The sequence below is a fragment of the Sciurus vulgaris genome, assembly GCF_902686455.1.
Source record: "Sciurus vulgaris genome assembly, chromosome: 11".
Lineage (NCBI taxonomy): Eukaryota > Metazoa > Chordata > Mammalia > Rodentia > Sciuridae > Sciurus > Sciurus vulgaris.
In genome coordinates this window covers 72,222,271-72,245,831 of record NC_136472.1, presented here as the reverse complement: position 1 = coordinate 72,245,831, position 23,561 = coordinate 72,222,271, and the positions used below count along the sequence as shown (strand labels likewise).

General features: G+C 36.7%; 3 protein-coding genes across 3 annotated transcripts in view; 2 read left to right on the top strand and 1 right to left on the bottom strand.

Annotated features, from left to right (window-relative positions):
* The window catches only part of LOC306640289 (small integral membrane protein 13), a 36,857-nt gene extending 31,626 nt beyond the window's left edge, over positions 1 to 5,231 (top strand). Inside the window, exon 2 of the mRNA XM_079104460.1 lies at positions 3,980 to 5,231. The gene's annotated coding sequence lies outside the window, so the exon portion shown is untranslated. The remainder of the gene's footprint in view (positions 1 to 3,979) is intronic.
* LOC306640283 (DNA polymerase delta subunit 3) overlaps positions 1 to 23,561 on the bottom strand; it is a 46,729-nt gene that overhangs the window by 3,076 nt on the left and 20,092 nt on the right. The window contains exons 6-11 of the mRNA XM_079104454.1: positions 21,091 to 21,355; positions 19,786 to 19,858; positions 15,296 to 15,461; positions 12,833 to 12,939; positions 7,986 to 8,098; positions 6,517 to 6,595 (exon numbers count right to left, since the gene is read on the bottom strand). Coding sequence (XP_078960580.1) covers positions 6,517 to 6,595; positions 7,986 to 8,098; positions 12,833 to 12,939; positions 15,296 to 15,461; positions 19,786 to 19,858; positions 21,091 to 21,355 — 803 coding nt within the window. The remainder of the gene's footprint in view (positions 1 to 6,516; positions 6,596 to 7,985; positions 8,099 to 12,832; positions 12,940 to 15,295; positions 15,462 to 19,785; positions 19,859 to 21,090; positions 21,356 to 23,561) is intronic.
* On the top strand, positions 3,602 to 3,987 carry LOC306640288 (small integral membrane protein 13). Its single transcript, XM_079104459.1, has one exon. The coding sequence runs from the start codon at positions 3,669 to 3,671 to the stop codon at positions 3,930 to 3,932; it is 264 nt and encodes an 87-aa protein (XP_078960585.1). The 5' UTR covers positions 3,602 to 3,668; the 3' UTR covers positions 3,933 to 3,987.

Here is a 23,561-nt window from a genome sequence, read left to right as displayed (position 1 = left end):
TCTAGGATAGCTCTACATTTGAGTCATCTGTATCTCACACACCTACTTATAATGCTAGAACCATGCTTTAATTGGTTCTATCTTCATGACCCACAGAGCTTGCCTACTTCCACTGTTGGTTTTCCTGGTGTTTTGGCCCACTAAAGCCCCCACTCTGTCTAGTTCGGCTCACCATCATGAACCGTCCTGGCTAGTTCCATCCTTATGTCACTCACTCTCTGTACATCCTAAGCACAGAGAACTGGACCTTAATTAATCAACAGATCAGTTCCTAGTTTTGAGTGACTATAAAATAACCAAGATTAAATAAACAGGAGTCTGCATCATGAAGATAACTGTCCAAGCAAATCCTAGCAGAATACTTTATAGTTAAAAGGAAGGACAATAAAAAAACGAGAGACAAACTTACTAGTTTTCTTCCTTCCTATCAGCTGAAGGCATAAGTTGCCTGTTCTTCTGCCACTAAAACTCTGCAAATCCTTCCCCCAGGGAAACTTGGAAAAGAACTATACCACTGAGTAGTCATCATTATTAAGCAAATCCCAAATGGCTCAGGCAGAAACAATGGTTTCTAACCACGTCATAGAACTGATGAGGGTCTCTTCACTACTACTGTATTACATACACCAACCACAAGTCACAGTACAATGCCACCTTTCTGTGACTTTAGAGAGCTGCAGCACCAATGCCATCTAAATTCTTTCTCAGCCTTTCTGGTTGTAGCAAGTGGTAGAAAACATCTTTTCTCAGATTAAAAGAGTACCTTAATATGTACAATAAATGCTCAAAGTATCAAAGTGTAAGGTATTTTTCCCCATTAAAGAACCTAATGGTTTTGAACTCCTAATTATTAATAATTCTTTCTAATATATTAGTCAGTTTGTTCTAAAAGGCATAGTCTTTGAAATTTAATATATCTGTTTTCTAATACCTAGTCTGTTACTTATATACTCTTATATGCTTGTTAAAACGTAAATTACTAGATTCTATTTTTCAAAGTTTCAGATTCAGTGGATCTGGGGGTAGGAGCTGAGAACTGCTTTTTTAACATGTTTCCAGATGACACTGATGCTGGTCTGGGGATGATATTTTGTGAAGCAACAATCCCCCCGCACCCCTACTGTTATAATGGTGATACACTGCACCTCAGGAAGTATGGACATACCTAGCAGTCGTCTTGGCACAACTCTTTTTTTTTTTTTTTTTTTTTTTTTGCGGTGCTGGGGATCAAATCCAGGGCTTTGTGCTTGCAAGGCAAGCACTCTATCAACTGAACTATCTCCCCAGCCCTGGCACGACTCTTTAATGCCATTTTTTTTCCTGCACAATGGACTATGCTGGAGGTCAAATGGCTACTGCCACTATAGCATTCCTTTACCCTTATTCATCTAATTCCATTAGGGTTCCATAATTAAAAATTCCCTACTTAGAAGTTCCTAGAATTTCTTTTATTTTCAAGAGCCTAGAGCTTGCTTTGATGACTCCTACAGACTTAGATGCTAAAATATTTATATATGTGGTGTGTGTATATATTTAAAGAATATCAAGTGTGTGTTTGGTGTTTTTGGTACCAGGGATTAAACCCAGGGGCACTTTACCACTGAGCCCACATCCCTATCCTTCTCCCCTTTTATACAATTTTATTTTGAGACAGGGTCACCCTTAAGTTGTTTAGGGCCTCGCTAAGTTGCTGAGGCTGGCCTCAAACTTGTGATCCTCCTGCCTCAGACTCTTGAGTTGCTGGGATTACAGGTGTGCACCACCATGCCCAGTATACCAAGTGTTTCTGAAGGCCTTACTTCTCAATTGTGCTCCTCAGGCTAGGGGCATCAGAATTATTAGAAAATGCAGAATCTTAGGTCCTACTTCTGGCCTACTGAACCAGGAATTTCAATTTCTTCAACTAATGCATGTGGTCAGCAAAAGTCTGAGAAATCTTTCAGTCTTTTTGAGAAACTACTTAGGGAATTTCCATGGACTACCTACTAGCAAGCAGGATCCACCACCCCCATCTCACATGCAGCTTCAAAAGCATTATGTAACAGGATTAACGGGACAAAATTATGAGCTGAGATTTATTCAATATCTTAAATTAGCAAAGTCTGAAGAGCCATCCAATAAAAGGAAACCATTACTACTACTTGGTGTATAAGCCTTTGCTACTTCCATAACTATATTCTGTATTCAAATGGGCAGTATGTCTGTAATATTATACTTCAGCATCAATTAGTTTGTTACTTCACTACTTTTAATGAAACCACTGGCTGTCTCATTGCCAATTTTGTGTAATACATTGCTTGGGGGAGTTAAAAACCAACCAGGGCATCACTGACAAAATTTCTTAAGCAGCACACTCAGTACACCTTAAAAGCTAAAATGTGTGCTTCTATGGTCAAAGTTGTAGCCACTTCGAACTACAGGACAAAGGAGATTTTGACTTAAAAATCCTAAGCACTTTAGCTGAACAACATGCCATCTTTCTCAGCTATAATTAACAAAAGTCTGGGTTTTTGGTTATTACCAAGTATCTTGGTAAATAACCAAATGTCTAGTTATTACCAGATATCTTTTCCATTCAACTGCTTGGCTCTTAGAAATTCAACCGTCAGAAGCTTGCTGCAAATTTATCTCAGGGGCCCAACTCCCCATTCCCTGCTGCAAACTCACAGAAAAGGAAAGATTAGCCTCTTAAAGTCATAGAACAAATGTGGTCCAGCACAGGACAGGGCAAGCCCCTTTTGCTGGTACATTTGGAACAGTTTGAGCAGAGAGGAAAGCAGAACTCCTTTGTTGGTAACCAGAGCCAAGATGCATTAGGTCGAGTTTGGACTAAAAACCTTACCAAAAAAGTACAACGTGAGCACAGTTTTCCTTGTTGTGTCCAAGGCTCTTAATAGTCATATTTGAAGACAGGAGTGCAAAGAGTCCACATCCCACACCTGGTCAAAACTTAAGTATTGTGTTTTGCACAAAGCAATAAGTAATTAGCCACAAATTCCTAATGAACTGTCATAGAGATATCTTTAACTTCTTTCTTTTGGGGGAGGAAGAGGAAAAGACTGGCACTGGTGCTTTTGCTCTCTTTGAACTAAAAGTAGGGGTGGGGGAACTAAGAAATTCAACTGTAAATACATTTATCACCACCAATGACCAAACCACTGTCTTGAAAATGAACTGTATTAGAATACTGAGAGCAAAAAACCAAACCAAAACAACAAAAGGTCATAAAATAAACCCCAGCTAAAAGTCCAGAACCATAGGCATGTCACAAGAAATTTGGCATGACAACCACAAGAATGAGAAGTTATACTCCATTTATGTACGATGTGTCAAACTGCATTCTACTGTCATGTATAACTAATAGAACAAATTTTTAAAAATTTAAAAAGAGGGGCTCTTTTTGTGACTCAGTGATACAGCGCTTGCCTAACATGCATGAGGCCCTGGGTTCGATCCTCAGCACCATATAAAAATAAATAAAATAAAGGTTATTGTGTATGTCTACGATGAAAAATTTTTTTAAAAAAATTTAGCATGGAAAGAGAATTCAGGCCGCCCATGCCGCCCCGGCGCCCCGCCACGCCCGGCGCCCGCCGCTGAAGCCAGCTCGCGCCCGCCCGCCGCCGCCGCCGCGCCCGCCGCCTTGAGGCGACCACCCTCCGCCCAAGATGTGGCACAACGTTGGGCTGACGCTGCTGGTGTTCGTGGCCACGCTGCTGATCGTCCTGCTGCTGATGGTGTGCGGTTGGTATTTTGTATGGCATCTGTTTTTATCTAAATTCAAGTTTCTACGGGAACTGGTGGGAGACACAGGATCCCAGGAGGGAGATCATGAGCCTTCAGGGTCTGAAACTGAAGAAGACCCTTCATCTTCTCCACACAGGATCAGATCTGCACGCCAAAGGAGGGCACCTGCTGATGAAGGCCATTGACCCCAGATGTGGTCCTTTATTAGTAAATGATGAAAGGCATTTGTGAGCCTGTCTTTAGTGACTTGGCTTTAAAATATACTAAATGACTGAAGAACATTTGTACTTGGATTTCATATCCAGTTCAAAAAGTTTACATGTAAGCCATATAGTAATAAAGGGAATTAAAACCAAATTGGACCATTGCAAATTTCATCTTAAAGATAATATTTTGTTTCGCTAGCTTTCTACTTACCACACTTATTCCTTGGCTCTTGGGATTTTTTGTTTGTTTGCACTGGTGTGAATCTGGTAAACATTTCAAGCTTGAAAAACATATTTTAATATAATGTATTCTTCATGTTTTAACTTGTCTGAAATTGGGATGCATCTCATTACTGTCAGCCAGGATAGTCACATAATTATCCTAGCTTGTGCATGTGTGAATTTACAACTTACAGTGGCATCCCTTAACTGACATATGTATTGTAGGTATCAAATGTGTCAGGTTTAATTGGCATTTTAAAATGTCATCAAAAAGATTACACTATGACTCAGCATTGAAACGTAGGGTTATTGTATATGCAGAAAAGCATGGAAACAGAGCAGCGGGCGCACGTTTGATATTAGTGAGGCAAATATTCGTCGTTGGAGGAATGATCGCAATTCCATATTTTCTTGCAAAGCAACCACAAAATGTTTTACAGGACCTAAGAAAGGAAGATACCCACAGGTAGATGAAGCTGTACTACATTTTGTTAGCGAGGCACGTGCTAAAGGATTGCCTATCACACGCCAAGCAATGCAGTTGAAGGCAGGGGAAATTGCCAAAACCCTCGGAATTGACGAAACAAATTTAAAGCAACAAGAGGCTGGTGTGATCGATTCATGCGTCGGGCTGGACTGTCATTAAGACATCAGACATTGTTTTGTCCAAAGTTTCCCACTGACATTAAACAGAAGACAGTAGTGGAATGCTCTTTCAAGAAATGCTGCCTCGCCAGTCCTCCTGAAGACACCGAGGGCCATGTCATGTGGGTAAATGCAGACAGCGAGGACTGCGACATGAAAAGTGATTCAGAAGAGTTGGGTTCAGAATATGAAGTTATAGTTATAACTTGACAAGTTTATTTCCCACATCCTTTACATACACACAAGATTGAAGTGACAAAAATCTTTTAAGAGCACTGTTTTAGTAAATATAAAATAAATACTTTCTGTGATACAAGGCATCAGGTTGTAGTTTCATGATAGTGTTTTTCTTTGTGATAGTACAATGCATCTTAACTGATGATATCAGATTAAATAAAAATGGTAATTATAAATTTAAAAAAAAAAAGAAAGAGAATTCACACAAGTAAGGAATTTTATTACCTAATCACATACTACAATCAAAATGGCAGGGGTCTTTTAAGAGGAATGAGAAGTGGGGAATAATGGGATGGGGTACACAAAAGACAGAACGTTTTCACAAGTTTTAATAACCACATTGCCTAAAAGCTGATTTTTCAAAGCCAATCAAACTTTTTAAGACAGAAATTTGAACTAGAAAAGGAAAATCAAGAAAGGGGAAAGGGGCCTGGGGTTGTGGCTCAGTGATAGAGTGCTTGCCTAGCATGTGTGAGGCACTGGGTTTGATTCTCAGCACCACATATAAATAAATGAATAAACTAAAGGTCTATCAACATTTGAAAAAAATATTAAGAAAAAAAGAAAGGGGGAGAAACCCCTAGAATATCCAAGATGTGGCAAGTGCCACAAGAGAAGAGAAACAGTAATTATGGGCGCTCCAACCAACAAGAGGTTTATTAAGTCTAATTCTAAAACTCTTTCCAGACACAAAAGCACAGTGTTGGGATCTAAGCATCTCATCAGGCCTCAAGTGCTAAATCCTAAATGCCCCACAGAAGTCTGGTCTAGAAAGGGTAGAAGAAGCAAAAACATGGCTGAAGAATCAACTAATGACTCAAAACTTGAATTTGAATTCCCTTCTGGGCCTTCATAACAAGTACATGCTTTTACCTAACATGGTTTACAAAGAGAAACAAAGGAAGCAATGTGGATGAATCATACTCTTCTAAGCACAAATGGGACCAAACACCAAAGACTCTTGATTTTCTCTTCAGAGTCTAATCATCTATTCCCACTTCAAAATCACGAAACAATCATTCTATAAAAACAAATGTTTCTCAATGTCTATGATGACATCTTAACCTTGTATTGTGATTTCCACCCTGAAAGTCTTTAAAGATAATTAATTACCTCACCTAAATCTTCAGAGCAACCCACATTCAGTCCAAGTATGTATTTCCTCTCTATTCCACAGATCAAGCAACTCGTCACCAGAGATAAGACGACCTTTAGATAAGACCTCAACACTTACTTTTATGATATAAGGCTCATTCAAGAACCTGGGTGTTCTACTTTAGTTGGAGCATTCTCTATACTTTGCTACTCAACATGTGGGCTATATGTGACAAGTAACATCAGCAACACTTGGGGGTGAGTCATATACACATTTTGAGATGTACTGCTCTACACAGGATCATTGTGTATTTCTACAGTAAAAAACTCTCTCTCTGGATTTGAAGTCCCAAATTTGTCTTACCTATGCAGCCTTCCTCATCCACAAATGTTTTAGATTTCAGTACACGTTTTCGTTTTCTTTTGTTTTCTCCACTTGAGCTCTAAAAGATCAGAGGAAGATCAGAGGATACAATGTTAAGTTGACCAATGAAGTTGTCGAGAAAAATAACAAAAACTTTTTAATCTAGAACAACCACTCCCCAGTATTCCACTAATGATTTAAAAAGTTAAAAGAGGAACTTCAAACTTTAAGGAAACTAACCCTACCACACAGACAAGTTAGGTTTACTGTATGTGCACGTTTGATGTTTCAGTGTCGAAGAGAAGGAAAGTACCATGCTGAGGAAAGAACTGTATTCATTCTGTCAACAAGTTTTTGTGGGGTAGTACAGGTGCCATGGTTAAAAAGATAAATTGGATAAAGATGCCAGCGGAGGAGAGAGTCAAGGAAAGAGATCATTACAATACACTGTGTAAGGGCTTTAATGGAGAGATGGGGCAGATATTAGGGAAGCACACAGCAATGTCCTTTAAACCAGACCAGGGATTTCTTAGGAAATGCCCCAGCATAGATACTTGCCATAGTCAGCCTTGGCATTTCAACATTACACCCACCTAATTTAGTCTGAAACAGGTATTACTAATAATATTTTCCTCTTAACTCCACAGGTCTTTCATTCCCTCTTCCCTTCAGCTAATGACAAAGTCAGTGCAAGATTTAAATAAGTCTTCACACAATGGATTAAGGACAACTAAGAGCCACAAAGGAAAAAGAAAACTTGTCAGTGCCCATTCTCAACACTTCACTGTCTACACTAATAGAGGCACACGAGACAATTGAAGAGCATTCAAAATTGTATTTCCCCACTTGTTCTCATCCAGAAGAATTTCCAAAAAGCAGCAAATGTTCATGAGTTCTTTGTTCCCTTCTATCTTTCACACTTGCTCTGATGCAGGTAGGACCTCTTGGGTTTTTTCACCCTTTTTGTGGTACTGGGGATTGAACCCAGGGATGCTCTACCACTGAGTTACATATCTAGACATTTTTATTATTTTGAGACAGGATCTCACTAAGTTATAGCAGGGCCTCTTTTTGCACAATTCCAATAGAAACTGTGTAACAGCAGCCCTGGTACTGAAGGTCATGCAAAACAAAACAGCTCCCCAAATCCACCTCTTTAATCACCCTGAGACTGACCCACAGTAAATCTCCCTAGGCTAGAGGTGTAGCTCAGGGCTAGAGTGCTTGTCTAACATGTGGAAAGCCCTGGGTTCAATCTCCAGTGCCACAAAAATAAAACAAAATCTTCCTTCTAGTGAGAATAGAGGGAATTGCCCATTCTGGTCAACCTGTAGGGGAACAGAATAAGACAAGAACCATGTACTGGCATTTGTGACTTTTTTACAGCAAGAGAAATAACTTAGCATAGTAACTATATATCCTTGGGCAATCAAGGATACATAGAAAGGAAGCCTCCCAGTAAAGTTTACCTTGACAGAAGGACGCTCAGGCTCAGAATTTTGCACTGGATCAGGAGGTGGAGATACAGGAGGAGGTGGGGATGGTGATTCAGCTTCATAAGCCCCAGGAGAGTCTGGGAAGACTGAAATAATGCAACAAGTTTAGATAAGAGAATTACAAGCTCTAGCTGGTAGAACTTCTCCATTGGCATCTCTAATGTCCAGTAAAGAGCATTTTTGTAAGCAAGTCGGTTGATGACAACCAAGAACTTAGCAGTTACGTACTTATCTTCAAAATAAACATGAATTAATACAACTAAAATCAAGGAATCAAAACTTATTAGTGCTAGAAGTACCTTAGAAGTTATTTTAGCTAAATGCTTTATTTTACAGCTTAGGGCATAAAGTTGATTTATACATATGCATTGATCACCTACCACCTGTCATATATTTTACGTTACCCTCACAACCACCCTGAGATACTATTTGCATATTACAAATGAATAAAAAGAAGTTCATATAGATTCCTTCACTTGACAAAAGTCACACAGCTTGTAATTGAGACCAGAAGTTTTAAAACCCAAATCAGTCTGGTTGCACAGCCTTCCTAAGCCAACTATCCATGCCACCTAATGATTCATGACCAGACATTTTCTCTTCAGATCAAGTAAATGTAAATAATCTTCAGATTACACCCAATGCTCCATGCCAGAGCCTTTGTGATCTGAGGATTATTTGCAATCTTCTGAGGTGTTCATAAGATTGAAAATTTCCAGCTGATATTAAGAGCACAAACTTTGGGGAAGAGATCATCTTCAAAATAAAAACTCTAAGATCTCAGTATTTTGTATGGAAATTGTTTTCAGGCTTGGTTTGTTATACCAAGAGTAAAAGAAAGAACTCTTTTAGGATAGAAATGATGCTATGGAAGTGGTATCACCTAAGAGAGTGCACCAGAGGGATCCCATCATTTCTCAATAGCTAAAGAAATAGTGGTCCTAGCACAAGGTCCATTTAGAGGAAAAGTGAAAATCCTCAGCTGACCTATTGCTTAATCACCACAGAGAAACTGCTGGTCAGGGGACTGGGTAGCTGCTTAGCCTCACCTGCTCCCTGAACTTCCTGGCTGCATTCAAACTCTTAACACAAGTCTTGGATCTGAAATTCTCCCAATTGATTAGGTCAGTGCTAAAAATTATGACAGTGGAGGATTCAAGGCCAAATGACCTAAAGAGGTGAAGCAGAACAAGAGCCAGAATGAAACAATAAATTATACACTTCAAGTATGAAATGGGCCCCAAAACTTTATAAGCACTGGGAAACAAAAGACAGAAACATAAAAGGAAAGAGGTCCAGCTATTAACCCAGCTCAGGGAGATTAGCACATGATGGGAACTCAAGCAAGGGAAGTGTCACACCCCAAAACCAAGCACCCATTGTTCTAAACCAAAGCTGTTAAGAAAGCTGGGTCACAATGGCAGATGTGTTACAGTGGTCAGAGGAAAGTGTAAGCAGTAAGGAAGCCAAAGAAAAGGAGTTTTGAGTACTCACAGTAATAAATTTATTTATTCTATTTCCAGTTCTGCAACCACTTCACTTATCCAAGGAAAACACTCAATCCCAGTAGCACCCGCTTAGACCCCTTTCACCACATGGCTTTGCAACTGTTTATCCACTACCCACCTCCAGACTCTAAACTCCAAAGAGGCAGGGATGCCACAATTTCCCTGGCACCACACAGCAACAACTTTTTTTGTTTTTAATAAAGGAAAATAATCATTTTCTGAACTAAATTTAGGATAAGGCACATCCAGGTTAAGGAAGACTTAGCACAGACTCTTTCTTTAAAAAGTCTCCAAGAGAAATATTATAATAAAGGAATATTATGATCTCCCCACATAAGAGGGAAGAGAACAGAGGAAGAATCAAGAGTCCTTAAAGAAGAAGAAATTTCAACCCATCCCTGGAAGATGAAAGGCAGATGGGAGAAAGGTGACAAAAAAGTAGCAGTCAATTAAATGATACAGATGATAGAGATTACTGTCTATTATAAAACTTTTCTTATGAGCTGAAATTGTGTATATCTACTACTTTGTTTAAACTTTAAAAAATTTTTAAGGAAGGGTAGAAAAAACTAAAATTTTCTAGACTTCTAAACACTAATAATTTCTTTCTTATAAAATCCCACAAATCACTATTTGTTTTAGACACTGAGGTTTCAAAGACATTTCTTTAAAAATCTGCTCATTCATTTGCTGGAATAGAATACAAGTCAGTTTGCCTTAGTATTTATCAAGCCAAGCTTTCTAACGACATTATTTTTACAACATATTTTTAGTGACATAAACCTAAGGAATGTGGGATGCATCCATGTATCTTAAATATATTTATAGCAAATCTGAAACTATTCAGATGAAAGATACTATAGTAAAATAGAATTTATGCCAGGAAAGCAACTTTGGTTGGGGCAGAATAAGAACTTGTGGTAAAACTAACTTCAGGGATCCAGCAATGTTACCACTTGCTTGTCAAAGAGTCCTCTGAAAGAGATGTGCAATTAGAATTCCTGGAAAGCATTCACAGATTTCTAGGACCCAAGTTTTTAAAATACCTATCCTTACCTTAAAAAAGGAAATTTTAGAGATGAGGAAACAATTAAAGAAGTGAAGTCATCTGCCTAAAGTCACATAGTTAAGTGGTGCAGGGGAGATTTAAACTTACTCTAACTTCAAAGTTCTTACATTTCCTCCATCCTCGCTGCTTCCCTGCTAACTACTAGTTTAAGATAGTAGATTCAGCTAATACCGCATAATCAGTGCAACAGAAATAAAATGATAATATGTTAGAGACTGTAAAGAATTAAAATAACACTGGCTTTGAGACAAAGAAATTTAAGAATGACAAAGGTTTATAAATTTAGTCAGAGGTCAAAAACTATCCTGCCAGGGAAAAAAATTTGAGAGCCTCTGCTCTCTATCATCTGTTATTTTAGGTTGCTTACCTCCATTACATTTCTTTCCAAATTAAATAGCTCCACTCATGTTTCTAATCACCTACAGATATATATATTATTTTTGTGGGCTATGGATCAGAAACTACAGAGAACATTTCAGAAATACATAATGATGTCCAATCAACCACAATAATTCCCCTATATAAAGCTGACTCTCACTACTACTAGAGTATTTAGGGCTTTTTTTCCCTTCTTCTCCCAGTGGTGCTGAGAATCAAACCCAGGGTCTCACACATACTAGGCAAGTGCTCTATCACTGGAGTTACATTTCCAGCCTTAGTTTACCTTTTTAAATGTACATTAAGCTGATGATTTCAAAGCCTTGTTCAGAATCTTCCCCCAACTTCTCCTAACTTTAAACAGGAAAGACTAGCTTAATGAGCATACATCACTAAGTTTACTCAATTATTTTCCCATTTGTTTACATGGAATTGTCCTTATTTCAAGTCTTAACTGGTGAGAATGTTTTCTGATAGTCTATTTCATTCACACACCTAAGAATCTTCCTTTCAGTAACCTTGGTCAAACCATTTTGATAAATGACATGGAGTGAAAATATAGCAACTGCCCCTCTGGGATGCTCAAAATGACCTCCTCATACTTATTTCAAAGAGCCATTAAAAAATATACCTCTGAAAAAATATACTGCTCTTCTCACAGGACATCAGAGGCTATAATCCTTAATGCTCACCCATAAATAGCAGGATTTAAAGCCAAAAGAGTCAAAATGGTACTTCTATCACAGAGATTGAACTTCCTGGGGCTATTTCTTAGGTCTCTTCATTTGCAATACAGTCATCTGCTTATAAGCTTGTTTCTTAACTCACTTGTACAAGCTAAGCTACTACCCTTAGTATAGGGAACCTCTTTCCATTTTCAGTTCTTCAGACAGCCAGAGTAAAGTATCATACTTTGAGTTTTGTCCTTTGACAGCATAGCAGGTTCCTCTTTGCATTCATTAGTCTTTAATCTCTTTTTTTTTTTTTAATAATTTTTAGATGTTAACAGATCTTTATTTTATTCATTTATTTATATGTGGTTCTGAGAATCAAATCCAGTGTCTCACACATGCTAGGAAAGCACTCTATCACTGAGCCACAACCCCAGTCCCTTTTAATCTCTTTTAGTATCTGTTATTTGCATTGTTTATGTACCTTTAAGTGATACTGACTGCTTTGGACTGGATTTCTCCCTAGTACCTAAAATGGTTTATACATATACCAGGAACTCTTGGAGAACTGATTATAGTAGCTCAAGCTTTTCACCCCTGGTTTTCCAAGCATGGCTTTGAAGGTAGCATATCCAACATTTTCTCTTTAGCTTCTCTATATATACTTTCCTCTATATTATGTGGTATGATATCTTCGTTCTTAAGAATACTTGACATTCTTTTAAAAAGCATATTAATTTTCCAGGCCAGACTCTTGCTCTTATTCTGTTTGCTTATCTTACACTGCCCACAATCTAAAATTAGAAGGTTACATGGTGTCATTCTCTTTCAACAACAGTTTTATGATTTTATTTCTATGGCATAGAATACCAATATCCTTGATGCCTTGAATATCACAATTAAGATTCACAATAAGGTAGACAAAGAAATACATCCCCATTTAAAAAATAAATAAATAAAATGTAATAGTATATTATTAGTATTAAGTAGTACTTATCCTCTTTCCCTTTTTGGCAAGTTACCAAAAGATCATGGTTCTGGTTAAAAGGCTAAAGTGGATTTCAAACAGAAATAGATGCTATGTTCTCTCAGTGCTAGGCCTGGTACTCTCATCATGACCCATAATAACTTACTTCGTTCCTTCAGCATCATAAGAATTGATCACCTTAGTAAAAAATTAATAGCAATACCCACCTTCATCTTCACTGCTGTCAGACTGAGGAAGTTTGATTCTTCGCCTCTTTTTCTTCATGATTTCAGTTTCTTTTGTTTCATCATCAGATAACTCTACTCGCTTCCCCCTGTTGCCATCAGGAATAAATTAAGCAAAAATAAGTATTTACATGCTGTTATGAATCTTACTTTATAACTCATGGTCTTAATTCCAGAGGGTAAAAACGAATAGTCAAAGTATACCAATAAGGATTCTTTTTAAGGATATGCTGCCAACTAACTACACTAGGTCACTTCAAAAAGTAACCAGAATAAAAAATTTCTCTAGCTCTTTGTAGACTACTGGCAACTGCAACCAGGTTATCAAGAATTTTTCTCAATGCTTTCTTACTTTCCCCATTGGCCTTTTAGTCATTTGACAAGAATTCAATGAGCAGCTATTATCTATATATATATATAAGGCTCTTTGCTAAGCATAGAGGATGCAAAGATCAGGAAGGAAAGACTCTTCTCAAGAAGCTCTAGTCAACAGCACTAGCTATAATACAACATGATAAATTCTAATGGAAAAAAAGGTTGTGAAGCATGACTGTTACTTGAAAACTTTAAAGTCTAAGTAAAAGTTCATCAGGCAGAAAAGAGAAATATTTTAAAGGGAAAAACAAAGACAAGACATAAGGCCATAAGGTGATTCTCATGAATAATTAAAAAAAAAAAACCTAGACTTTATCTTGACATTATTTAGCTTCTCAGAATATTCCATCACACAATTCATTCAATAACAAATAATTTATCCTGAGTCCATGGTGTGTTGGAAACAAAAATGTGTAAGACATAGTCTCTGTCAAATACCTTATGTCTTACTTATTTTTACATATCAAATTTTCTTCTACCTTGAGCTGGAAAGAAAATATACTAGGCTCAAAGTAAGTAAAAAGAAACAATTGAGAGCAGAAACCAATGCGATAGAAAACAGAAAATTAAAGTGAAAAGTTGTCATTTTGGGGGTAAATATAGACTTTTACACAGTTGATAAAAAAGAAAGGTTTATCACCAATCAGAAATGTAAAAATGGAATTTCTAGTGATAACTATAGATTCTAGATATTCAAAAACACAGCTATATTATGAACAATTTTACACTAATAAGCTCAACAGAATTCTTTAAAATTCCAAGAAGAACTAGAAAATTCGAATAATTCTATTTAAAGAAATCAAATTCACAATTTCAAAAAACCTCCTATAAAAAAAAAATCCAACCCTGGATTCACTGATGAACTTTATCAAACATCTAAGATACAAATATATGTATACAAACTCCTTTAAAAAACAGAAGAAATTGCTCCCAACTAATTTTGTGAAGTTAGCACAACTTTGAAACTAAAACTTGGCAAAAACAGTTCTCATAAACAGGAAAAAAAAAAAATCCTTAGTGTATATTAATAAATCCAATCCAGTAAAATATAAAAAAATACATCATGACCAAGTAGTTTAATTCCAAGAATGCAAGATTGGTTTAAGTTTAAAATCAAATTGTATAATCCACCACAGAAGCAGAAACACCATGAGCATCTCAATAAATGCAAAAAAATTATCTATTAAAATTCAACACCCATTCATGATCAAACCTCTCAGCAAACTTAGAAAAGAACTCTCTCATCTGGCAAAGGGCATCTACTAAAAATCTATATTTAACATCACATTTAGCAGGGAAATACTGAATACATTCCTGGCAATAACCACCAACAGTAAGTATTATACTCATGGTTGGGGACATTTTAATCCAGCTGTATCAGATGTTCCTAGGAGGCAAGGTCCACTGGACCAAGACTTAAACCCTCTGAAACAGCACCATTTTGTTGATATTTTCTACTAAAGTTACCCCAACTTTGCCACAAAAGTCAGGTCTTTGTGGGCCTATCAGTGCTGACAGTGTCCTTTAGAATTTCTTTCAACAGACTAATTCCTACCAACTATGAGGTAGTGTCTCAAATTCCTGGATCCATTTTTAACAGCTTGTGTGTTTTTTATTTTCTTTTCTAATTACATTTTACCACTTGAAAAATAAACTCATTGATATAAAAAGAAAACAAAGAACTTTTTCTCTTAAATTTGACTGGAAACCGTAACCTCTCATTTGGCAACTTAAAGGAAAACACACATGCACACTCACACACACACTTAAGATACTTATGCCATGTCCACATATTTACAATTAAGTAAGGGGAAAAAAGACAATCAACTTAGATCAATGGGGCAAGAATACGACTTGGGGCCCTAAATCACCCAAACTGTTTGATTTCACAGGCTGTTTCACTAGGTAAGCTACCAAGCTTCTCTCTCCATTTTGATTATACGGTTGTATCCCTAAAGCACTTAAGAAGGACTTACCACTCAACTGAAAAGCGTCCTCTGTCAATAAGCCCAAACAGACCTCTCACCCCCAGTAGACACTCTTCCCTCACAAGCAACGAAATTTTCCTACCATTTTTTTTCCTTCTGCTGCATCTTAACAGGCTCTGCTTTTTTGCTGGATTTCTTCAGGTCTGCAGGAGTTGCCAGCTTTGGTTCAGTGACAGACACTGGAGGTTGCTCCACTATTTTTTCTTCTTTCACAGCTTGTTCTGAATCCAAATTGACTTTAAGTTTATCTACAAATAAAGTATAGCTGACGATACATAACCCCATGGTGCAATATTAATCCATCATTCTTTTGACAGTCCACTATGTGCCAGGTAATATATTAGCAGCAAGGGCTGAAAGGATAAAAAACAGTCCCTATTCTAATAGATCTCATAGACTATTCAGAAAATATTTCTCCTTTCCAATGACTACTCTAGCTGTAACTGTTTTCATGTCTGCTTTCCACTAATCTCATCATATCACAGCCCGCAGCCCAAATGATAGTAAAAGCAAGGCTTAGAAATACAACTTTGTGAGGTATCATCTTTCTATTTTCTTAGATATGGAAAACTAAAAGTTGCAGGAATTAAAAGACGTTTCCCAGGAATATATAGTGGGGCTGGGGTTGTGGTTCAGTGGTAAAGCGCTCGCCTAGCACATGTGAGGCACTGGGTTCGATCTTCAGCATCACATAAAAAATAAATAAATAAAATAAAGTTATTGTGTCCATTTACAACAAAAAAATAAAAATTAAAAAAAGAATATATAGTCAACAGAATTTGTAGCAAGAACTTTCTATCATATTCTACCTTTTAAAACCAGGATATTCTTATTATCTCACTATCACTTTAATGATAAAACTGAAAGACATATTTTGGTTCAAATCCTCCTTCCCCCAGAGCAATTTATCTAAAAGTCCTTTTCCTCTGTAAAAATTGGGATAATATTTACAAGATTTTCATATGTCTTAAAAGAATTCAGTATGAGAGGTTAAATGACTTACCCAACGAACACTGACAGAAAAAGTCAAGATAAGGACCTGGTTTAACACCTCAAAATTTTGGCCTCTTTCCTACACCAAACTAAAGAACACAAAAACAACTACTGTGCAGCATGAAGACTAAGAAATGAGAAAAGGGTGGGCCTTGTCATTTGAGAAACTACAGAAGTACATAATCTAGGCTTTTTGCTGAACTCAGGGATAGCTTTTTGCAAGCAAGGTCACAAAATACAACTAGAAAGCTGTAAACCAGCAGAAGACTCCTCAAAAAGTTTTGGTCATCTATTTTATTACAGTTTAAGCCATTTTTATGTAGGGGAGAAAAACCCACAGATACTGTAGTCTTGGCAGTTATGCACAGCTTAGAATAACGATTTATGAGTCGTGTATTTTACTTGAAAATATAAGCGATGAATTTGAAGTAAAGTGCAATCTATTTATACTTTTGAAAACTTGAGTGGGAAACCGGAATGGTGGAATCCACCAGCCAGTGGTGGTATATTTGCTTGCATTTTCAGTATTACCACTTGTTCTCAAATACCAGTGTTTCTCAAACTTTCCCACCAAAACATCCCAAACTGAATAAGAGAGTAAGCATGTTGCAAATGAAGAATTCCATTCCTTTTTATGGCTGAATAATATTCTACTGTCTGGATATACCACATTTTATTTATCCATTCATCTAATGATAAGTGATTTTTGGATCGTTGCCACTTTTTGGTTATTATGAAATATACTGCTATGTACATTTTGTACAAGTTTTTGTGTGAACATAGAGTTTTAATTCTCTTGAGATACCTAAGAATGGAATTACTAGGTAACTGTTTCATTTTTTGAAATATTACCAAGGCATTTTCCAAAGTTAGTATACTATTTCACTCTTCCACAGCAATGTATGAGGATTTCTCCACATCCTTGCCAACCTTTGCTACCATCCAGCATTAAGTTTAAATGGTTCAAGTCCCCACAATAAAGTCTCTTCATCCAACTCTTGAGCTTCATTTTCATTGCAATGATCTTGTCACATGTCAAGTGCAATAAAAAAATCAGAATTTTACCCTGAACATTCAGTCTTTAAGAACATCTGTTAAATAAATCAACTTTGTAAGTGATTCTTTTTATTAGGTGAATAATTCTCTTACTTTGTCCAGGTTTTCCCTCTTCCTCTATTACATGCTATCATAACATCTGTAGAGCAATTCAATGATTATTTTATTTTTTTCAAATATTTACTTGTCTGTCTCTCCCATTTATATGTCTTCTCCTAGTAAAACATTAGAGCCAGGGGCCTTTTGTCTTTTTTTAAATTGTACCACCAGTACACACAGCAGGTGCTCAATCAATATTTGTTAAATAAACACATGAACAAATAAGTCTATATTTATATGTACAGTTTGATATTTTTTACAACTAGCAAATATTCATATATCTTATATATTTTAAAAATAAATTTCAAAATTCACTGGTTCTTAGGGTTGCAAATATATAAAAAAAAAAAAAACAAAAAAAAAAACCAACTCCTGGGTGTCATCAAAATTTGCCAAGAAACCATAATTTGCTTGAGTACTGGGTGGTCCAGTACCAATGACATCAGGATGATGTGTTTTCACAGAAGCAGAAGCTCTTTGATGCACTGTGCCTGCAATAATACAAATGTGTTTCTCAACAGCCTTAAAGTATCACATTTTCTATGCATTTTCAGAACACAAATGTTCTTTGATAGTTTTCATGGCATACAAGATGCTTTCGCCTCAGTCCCTCCCTTGGACACCAATTTGACTGTCAGAGGCAGAATTCAGACTATTTTGCTTGCAAAGCATGTAACAAAATGCTTCTCGAAAACTCTGCAAAACTGAGACTCCAGAGAAGTGTGCCATAATTATCCCATGGCTCCTGAGCTTTTCCTAGTATTCTGTCACACGCTCTCAGAGGTTGTGTACTTGATATTAGAAGAATAAAAATATGTGACAATTGGTTCTTTCCATAAGAAAGACATTATTATTATTATTATTTTTACATAAAGGAGGCTTGTTTTCTCAAAAAGTATGTTTAAATGACCATTACTACTTGGGCTTGTCAAATTCACAATAAGATCTAATTCATTATTGTGAATAATCTATATGAATGACCAACAAATATTATGAAATATATTCAACATAACTAGCAATTAGAGAAATGCAAATTAAAACTATACTGAGCTGGGCATGGTGGCACGTGCCTGTAATCCCAGTGGCTCAGGAGGCAGAGGCAGGAGGATCATGAGTTCAAAGCCAGCCTCAGAAACTTAGCAAGGAACTAAGCAACTTAGCAAGACCCTGTCTCAAAATTTTTTATCACACACACACAGGCTGATGATGTGACTCAGTGGTTAAGCATCCCTGGGTTCAATCCTTGGTACAAAAACAACAAAAACTACACTGAGATTTCATCTCTCCAGTCACATTGGCAGTTATCAAGAATACAAATAGCAACAAATGTTGGCAAAGATGAAAAGGGAACACTCATACATTGTTGGTGGGATGGCCAATTGGTGTGGTCACTCTGGAAAGCAGTATGGAAATCCCTCAAAAAACTAGGAATGGAACCGCCATTTGACCCAGTTATCCCACTCTTTAGTATATACTTAATATCAGCATACTACAGTGACACAGTCACGTCAATGTTTTTAGCAGCACAATTCACAATAGCTAAGCTATGGAACGAAACTAGATGTCCTCCAATAGATGAATGAATAAAGAAAGTATGGTACATATGCCAATGAAATATTACTGATCCATAAAGAAGAATATGGCATTTGCTGGTAAGCGGATAGACTGGAGACTATTGTGCTAAATGAAATAGGTCAATATCAAAAAACCAAATGTTGAATGTTTTCACTGATTTGTGGAAGCTAAACCACAATTAAGTGGGGGAGGGGAAGGAGAGAAATTCAGTAGATTAGACAAAGGGGAATGAAAGGAAGGGAGGGGGGATAGGACTAGGAAATGTACACATATGAAAATATCTAAGTGAATCCCACCATCGTGTCCACCCTCAAGAATGGGGCCCTAATTAGAATAAGATATATTCCACGCTTGTGTAAGTTTATCAAAATGAATTCTATTGTCATGTATAACTAAGAAAAATAAATTAAAAAAATAACTAAAGAAAGGCAAAAGACTTGCTTCTGAGGCCCTTTGGGAGACAAGAAAAATAAAGGTCACACCAGGCAAAGTGATGTCAATATCCATGACACTGACCTCAACTGCAGCTGCCTCCCTTTAGTTTTGAACATCCATTTTCAAAAACCCTGTGAAGTAAATACATCATTCTTTTTTCTTCAAGGCAGGAATTTAAGGTACAAATAGTAAACTACCTTCCAAGATATCCCAACTGAGCCCAGCTCACCCAGAAAATTCACCTTGCCAGTTGCTTACTTTCATCAATATATGGTTAGTACACTGCAAATGTATGTTAGGAAGCAGGAATGCCTGGATGGGCAAAAATTGGATAAGGTGGCATTCATCTCAGGTATAAAATGTTATTACACTAACATTCACTTACTAGTTGAAGGAAAATAAAAACATGCTTACTCATAGCAGCTTTTCCAAAAAAATTGCTCATCACATTCCCCTTTGCTGGTGCTTTGCTGCCTGTAGAAGATGCCTGTAACACAGAAAAGAAAACACATTTTTTTTTTTTTTTTAGTGGTTAGGGTCCTCTTAAAGTAGAATTGTCTCAAACAATCTCTTCAATAACAAAGCACACTATTCAATGGTACAGTCTCTATGTAATCATGAAAAAATGTTGTAGGCATTAGATAACACAGTTTCTAATGTTAATTTTCAAAGTTTATTCTCCATGGATATGTTAAAGTTGTTCTTGAGCACATTTTAAAACAATTTAGATTATGAGGATTAAAACAGATTAGAAGCAATATGGTACACAAGGCAGAGGGAAGCAAAATATTACATTTTTAATAATCAGAAGTACATGTGAATCCTGGTTCTACATTTAACAGCAATATAACCTCCAGGCAAATTATAAGTTTAGGCTTTAGTTTTATTACTTATAAGCAGTAAGATCCAAAAAGAATTGATAAGAGGATTTAGACAAACCACTGGCACACAACAGGAATTCAATAAATATTCTGTTTCCCTCCACCCCTCTTCTCCTTTCCCAGAGCAAAAGCTTGAAAATGATAATAGTAGTAATAAAACCTTTCTTTCCTGGATATTTTAAATGGCACCTGATATTTTTATTAAGTCAATGCCCAAATAAGTGAGTTTAGATGACTAACCAATAAAAAACAAAGGGAAGAGAAAGAAGAAAGAAGAAAAAAAACACACAGAGTAAGAATGTTAACTACATTAGGAAGGAAGATATATATGGCAAAGACCAGAATATAAGATATTCTCAAAAATGACACATTGCTAATACACAATTCCTTGAACTCTGTAATTTTGAGGTATTTTCACATGCATTATTTCAATGGGGTCTCCTAACAATCTTACAACACATACAGGGTAGGCATTACCATATTACAGAAAGGGAATGCAAGCTTCAGTGAGAAGTATTAGCAAAAGAAAAAGAACTATTTCAGATAAGAATAAAGTATTAAAGGGATCAAACCGGTAGAAAAATCAGAACTGAATATCATAACCTTAAATAATTAAACTACCAAGGACACTATTTTTTAAAAATTTTTTTTAGTTGTAAGTGGATACAATACCTTTATTTTATTCTTATGTGGTGCTGAGGATCGAACCCAGGGCCTCATGCATGCTAGGTGAGTGCTCTACCACTGAGCCACAACCCCAGTCCTAAGGACACTATTAATGCTTTCCTAGATAACCATTCCACACTGTAATAAAGATCCATCTTCAAAGAAGACTCACATTTGTTATTTCTTTAGCCTCTATTTTGGTCTCCTTGTTGTTATCTTGGCTTTTAGAAACAGCTTTGGAGGCAAACATTCCCATTATTCCTTTGGGCTGCTGAGAAGCCTGTTTGGGGGCAGGTGGGCCATGACCGTTGGTTGCCAGCTCATTATTGGCTTGTGTTTCATTGGATGCCTGAAGATCTAACTGTTCAAAATTGCTAGAAGATGAGGACTCTGTGGGAGCTCTAGGAACCGCAGCTGCACATTGTATGGCACTAAACCTAAGGACAGAATAGTAATATTAATTTGATGTCAATATCAAAACTCTTGTTTCTTCCACATACTACCTTCTAACCCTAATATTATAAAACTAGGGAATTCTAGAACTAGAATGGATTTTAGAAAAACTTTTGTACAAAATTCTCGTTTAGATAAATAATTGGAGAGAAGTTAGGTGATTTGTCCTAGGTTATACATCTAGTTAGTAATAGAGCTAGGTTTGGAATCAAGATTCTACCACATCTTATTGAATCTCTGCTTTTCTGGGGGCGGGAAAAAAAACAAAGACTAATTCAAAAGTAAGAATATACTAAACAACAATAAAAGATTTACTAATTTTACCATCCTTAGGAAGCCAAATGGTTATCCCTTATTTAAGGACCTTCTTCTTATAAGGCCAGATATGCAACATATATGGACTGAATCGAATCTAAAAGCTCTAAATGTTAACAAGTTTCCTAGCAACTCTCCTGGCCAGAGTGGGTTATGCTTTAAAACATGGAAGCTGGGAACAGAGTCACTGGCTCTTATAACTTGTAGTCCTTCATAGCCATTTGCTACTAATTTCTAATAGTACCAACTAACAGCAGACAAGTAATTATGCTAAAGGCCAAGTGCAGGAATATGACAAATGGTTTGTGTAGCCTATTAAAGGGAACATTCATCTCATTATCTAATCATTGTAGGTATGCCTGTTTCCACATATACATAACATAATGTTCTACACTGTGAATGGGTAACTGATTGTTTTCTCAATGGGTTGTACTTAAAGCAAATTCTTCAACTTTCCCTATCAAAACATTTTGCTTCCTCCAGTCTGTTGCTTACTGGGGTGAGAGTTCCTTGAAGGTTTTATTCATCTTTCATATTTCAGTCACTCAGCACAAGATCTGACATAGCAAGTGTCAGAAAAAACATGTTGATCCTAGCAGCTTGGGAGGCTGAGGCAGGAGGCTCACAAGTTCAAACCAGCCTCAGCAAAAGCAAGGCACCAAGCAACCCAGTGAGACCCTGACTCTAAATAAAAATACAAAAAAATAGGGCTGGGGATATGGCTCAGTGGTCTAGTGCCCCTGAGTTCAAACCCCAGGACCCCCCAACCCCCCAAAAAAAAGAAAAAGGAAAAAAACACATTGAAAGAATGACTATTTAAGGACTGAAAGTGAGGTTTCTGGCTTACCTCCCTTTAGTTTATCACCTCGATTTGGGGTGAAAGATGGGGAAGATTTAGAAACTATGCAGTGACAGCTATTACCAGAAATCACAGACACAACTTCAAGATTAACTGCTGGAATAAGTGGTCTAAGAAAATAATCCCTGATATATTGTTTCATTTCAAAAATAACATTAGACTCCAGCAGCCCCAAAGCTAGAGTCTACAGGTCCAAATCTTACACTAATTCATTATGGTCCCAGCAAAAAACACTAGGTTAAAACACATCTTTGATGCATGAGAGTTAAGAGCAGATGGGAAACATTTACTTTCATCCACTGTTCTTCCTCTCTGGCCTTGTAGTGCTTCCATGCACAAGGAAAAGGGCAATGTTTTATTTCATTGTCAACATCTAAAGTTGGCCCTCAGAAACTCTTTCTCCATTTGGTCTGCATTCCACACCTTAGGGTCAAAACCAGGAACTAGCAATGAGGAAGAGGCCAAGTTAGGCTGGGAGCATGTCCGAAGAGTGAAGAATCTGCTCAATCCTAAAATTTCAACTTTCTTCTTGTCACAGCACTTCTTAAAACACATGAAACCATGAGTCAGATCTCAGTTGGCCCATAATTCTCAGGACCAAACACAAACTTCTTTATTGGAGATAATAAATTCTTCACATTTCTACCAAGGATACTTGAAGAATTTAGGTAAAGTTTCACTGAACTGCTTCCTATTACCACAGTTCTATTAGCCCTGTTTATTTTAGTGGGCCCTGGGCAAATTTCATTTTGAACTTTTGAGTCACTTTTATTCTTGTTTGCTTACTTGTTAGATACAACAAAACTGGTTTTAAACTTGACATGCCATGACAAGATTTAAATGCAGATTATTTTTTTAAATCTAATAATATATTTTATATAAACTTATCAGGTTGCTAGTGTTTTCTTCCCTAAAAGACACTGGATTTATAAATTATGACTCTCTGGCTATATAATTACATTTATTTATTTAATAAATATTTGTGTAGCTATATACTCAAAGCTTTGAACTAAAGA

Coding starts and splice junctions, on each gene's coding strand:
- LOC306640288 (XM_079104459.1), top strand. CDS start 3,669: ATGTGGCACAACGTTGGGCTGACGCTGCTGGTGTTCGTGGCCACGCTG.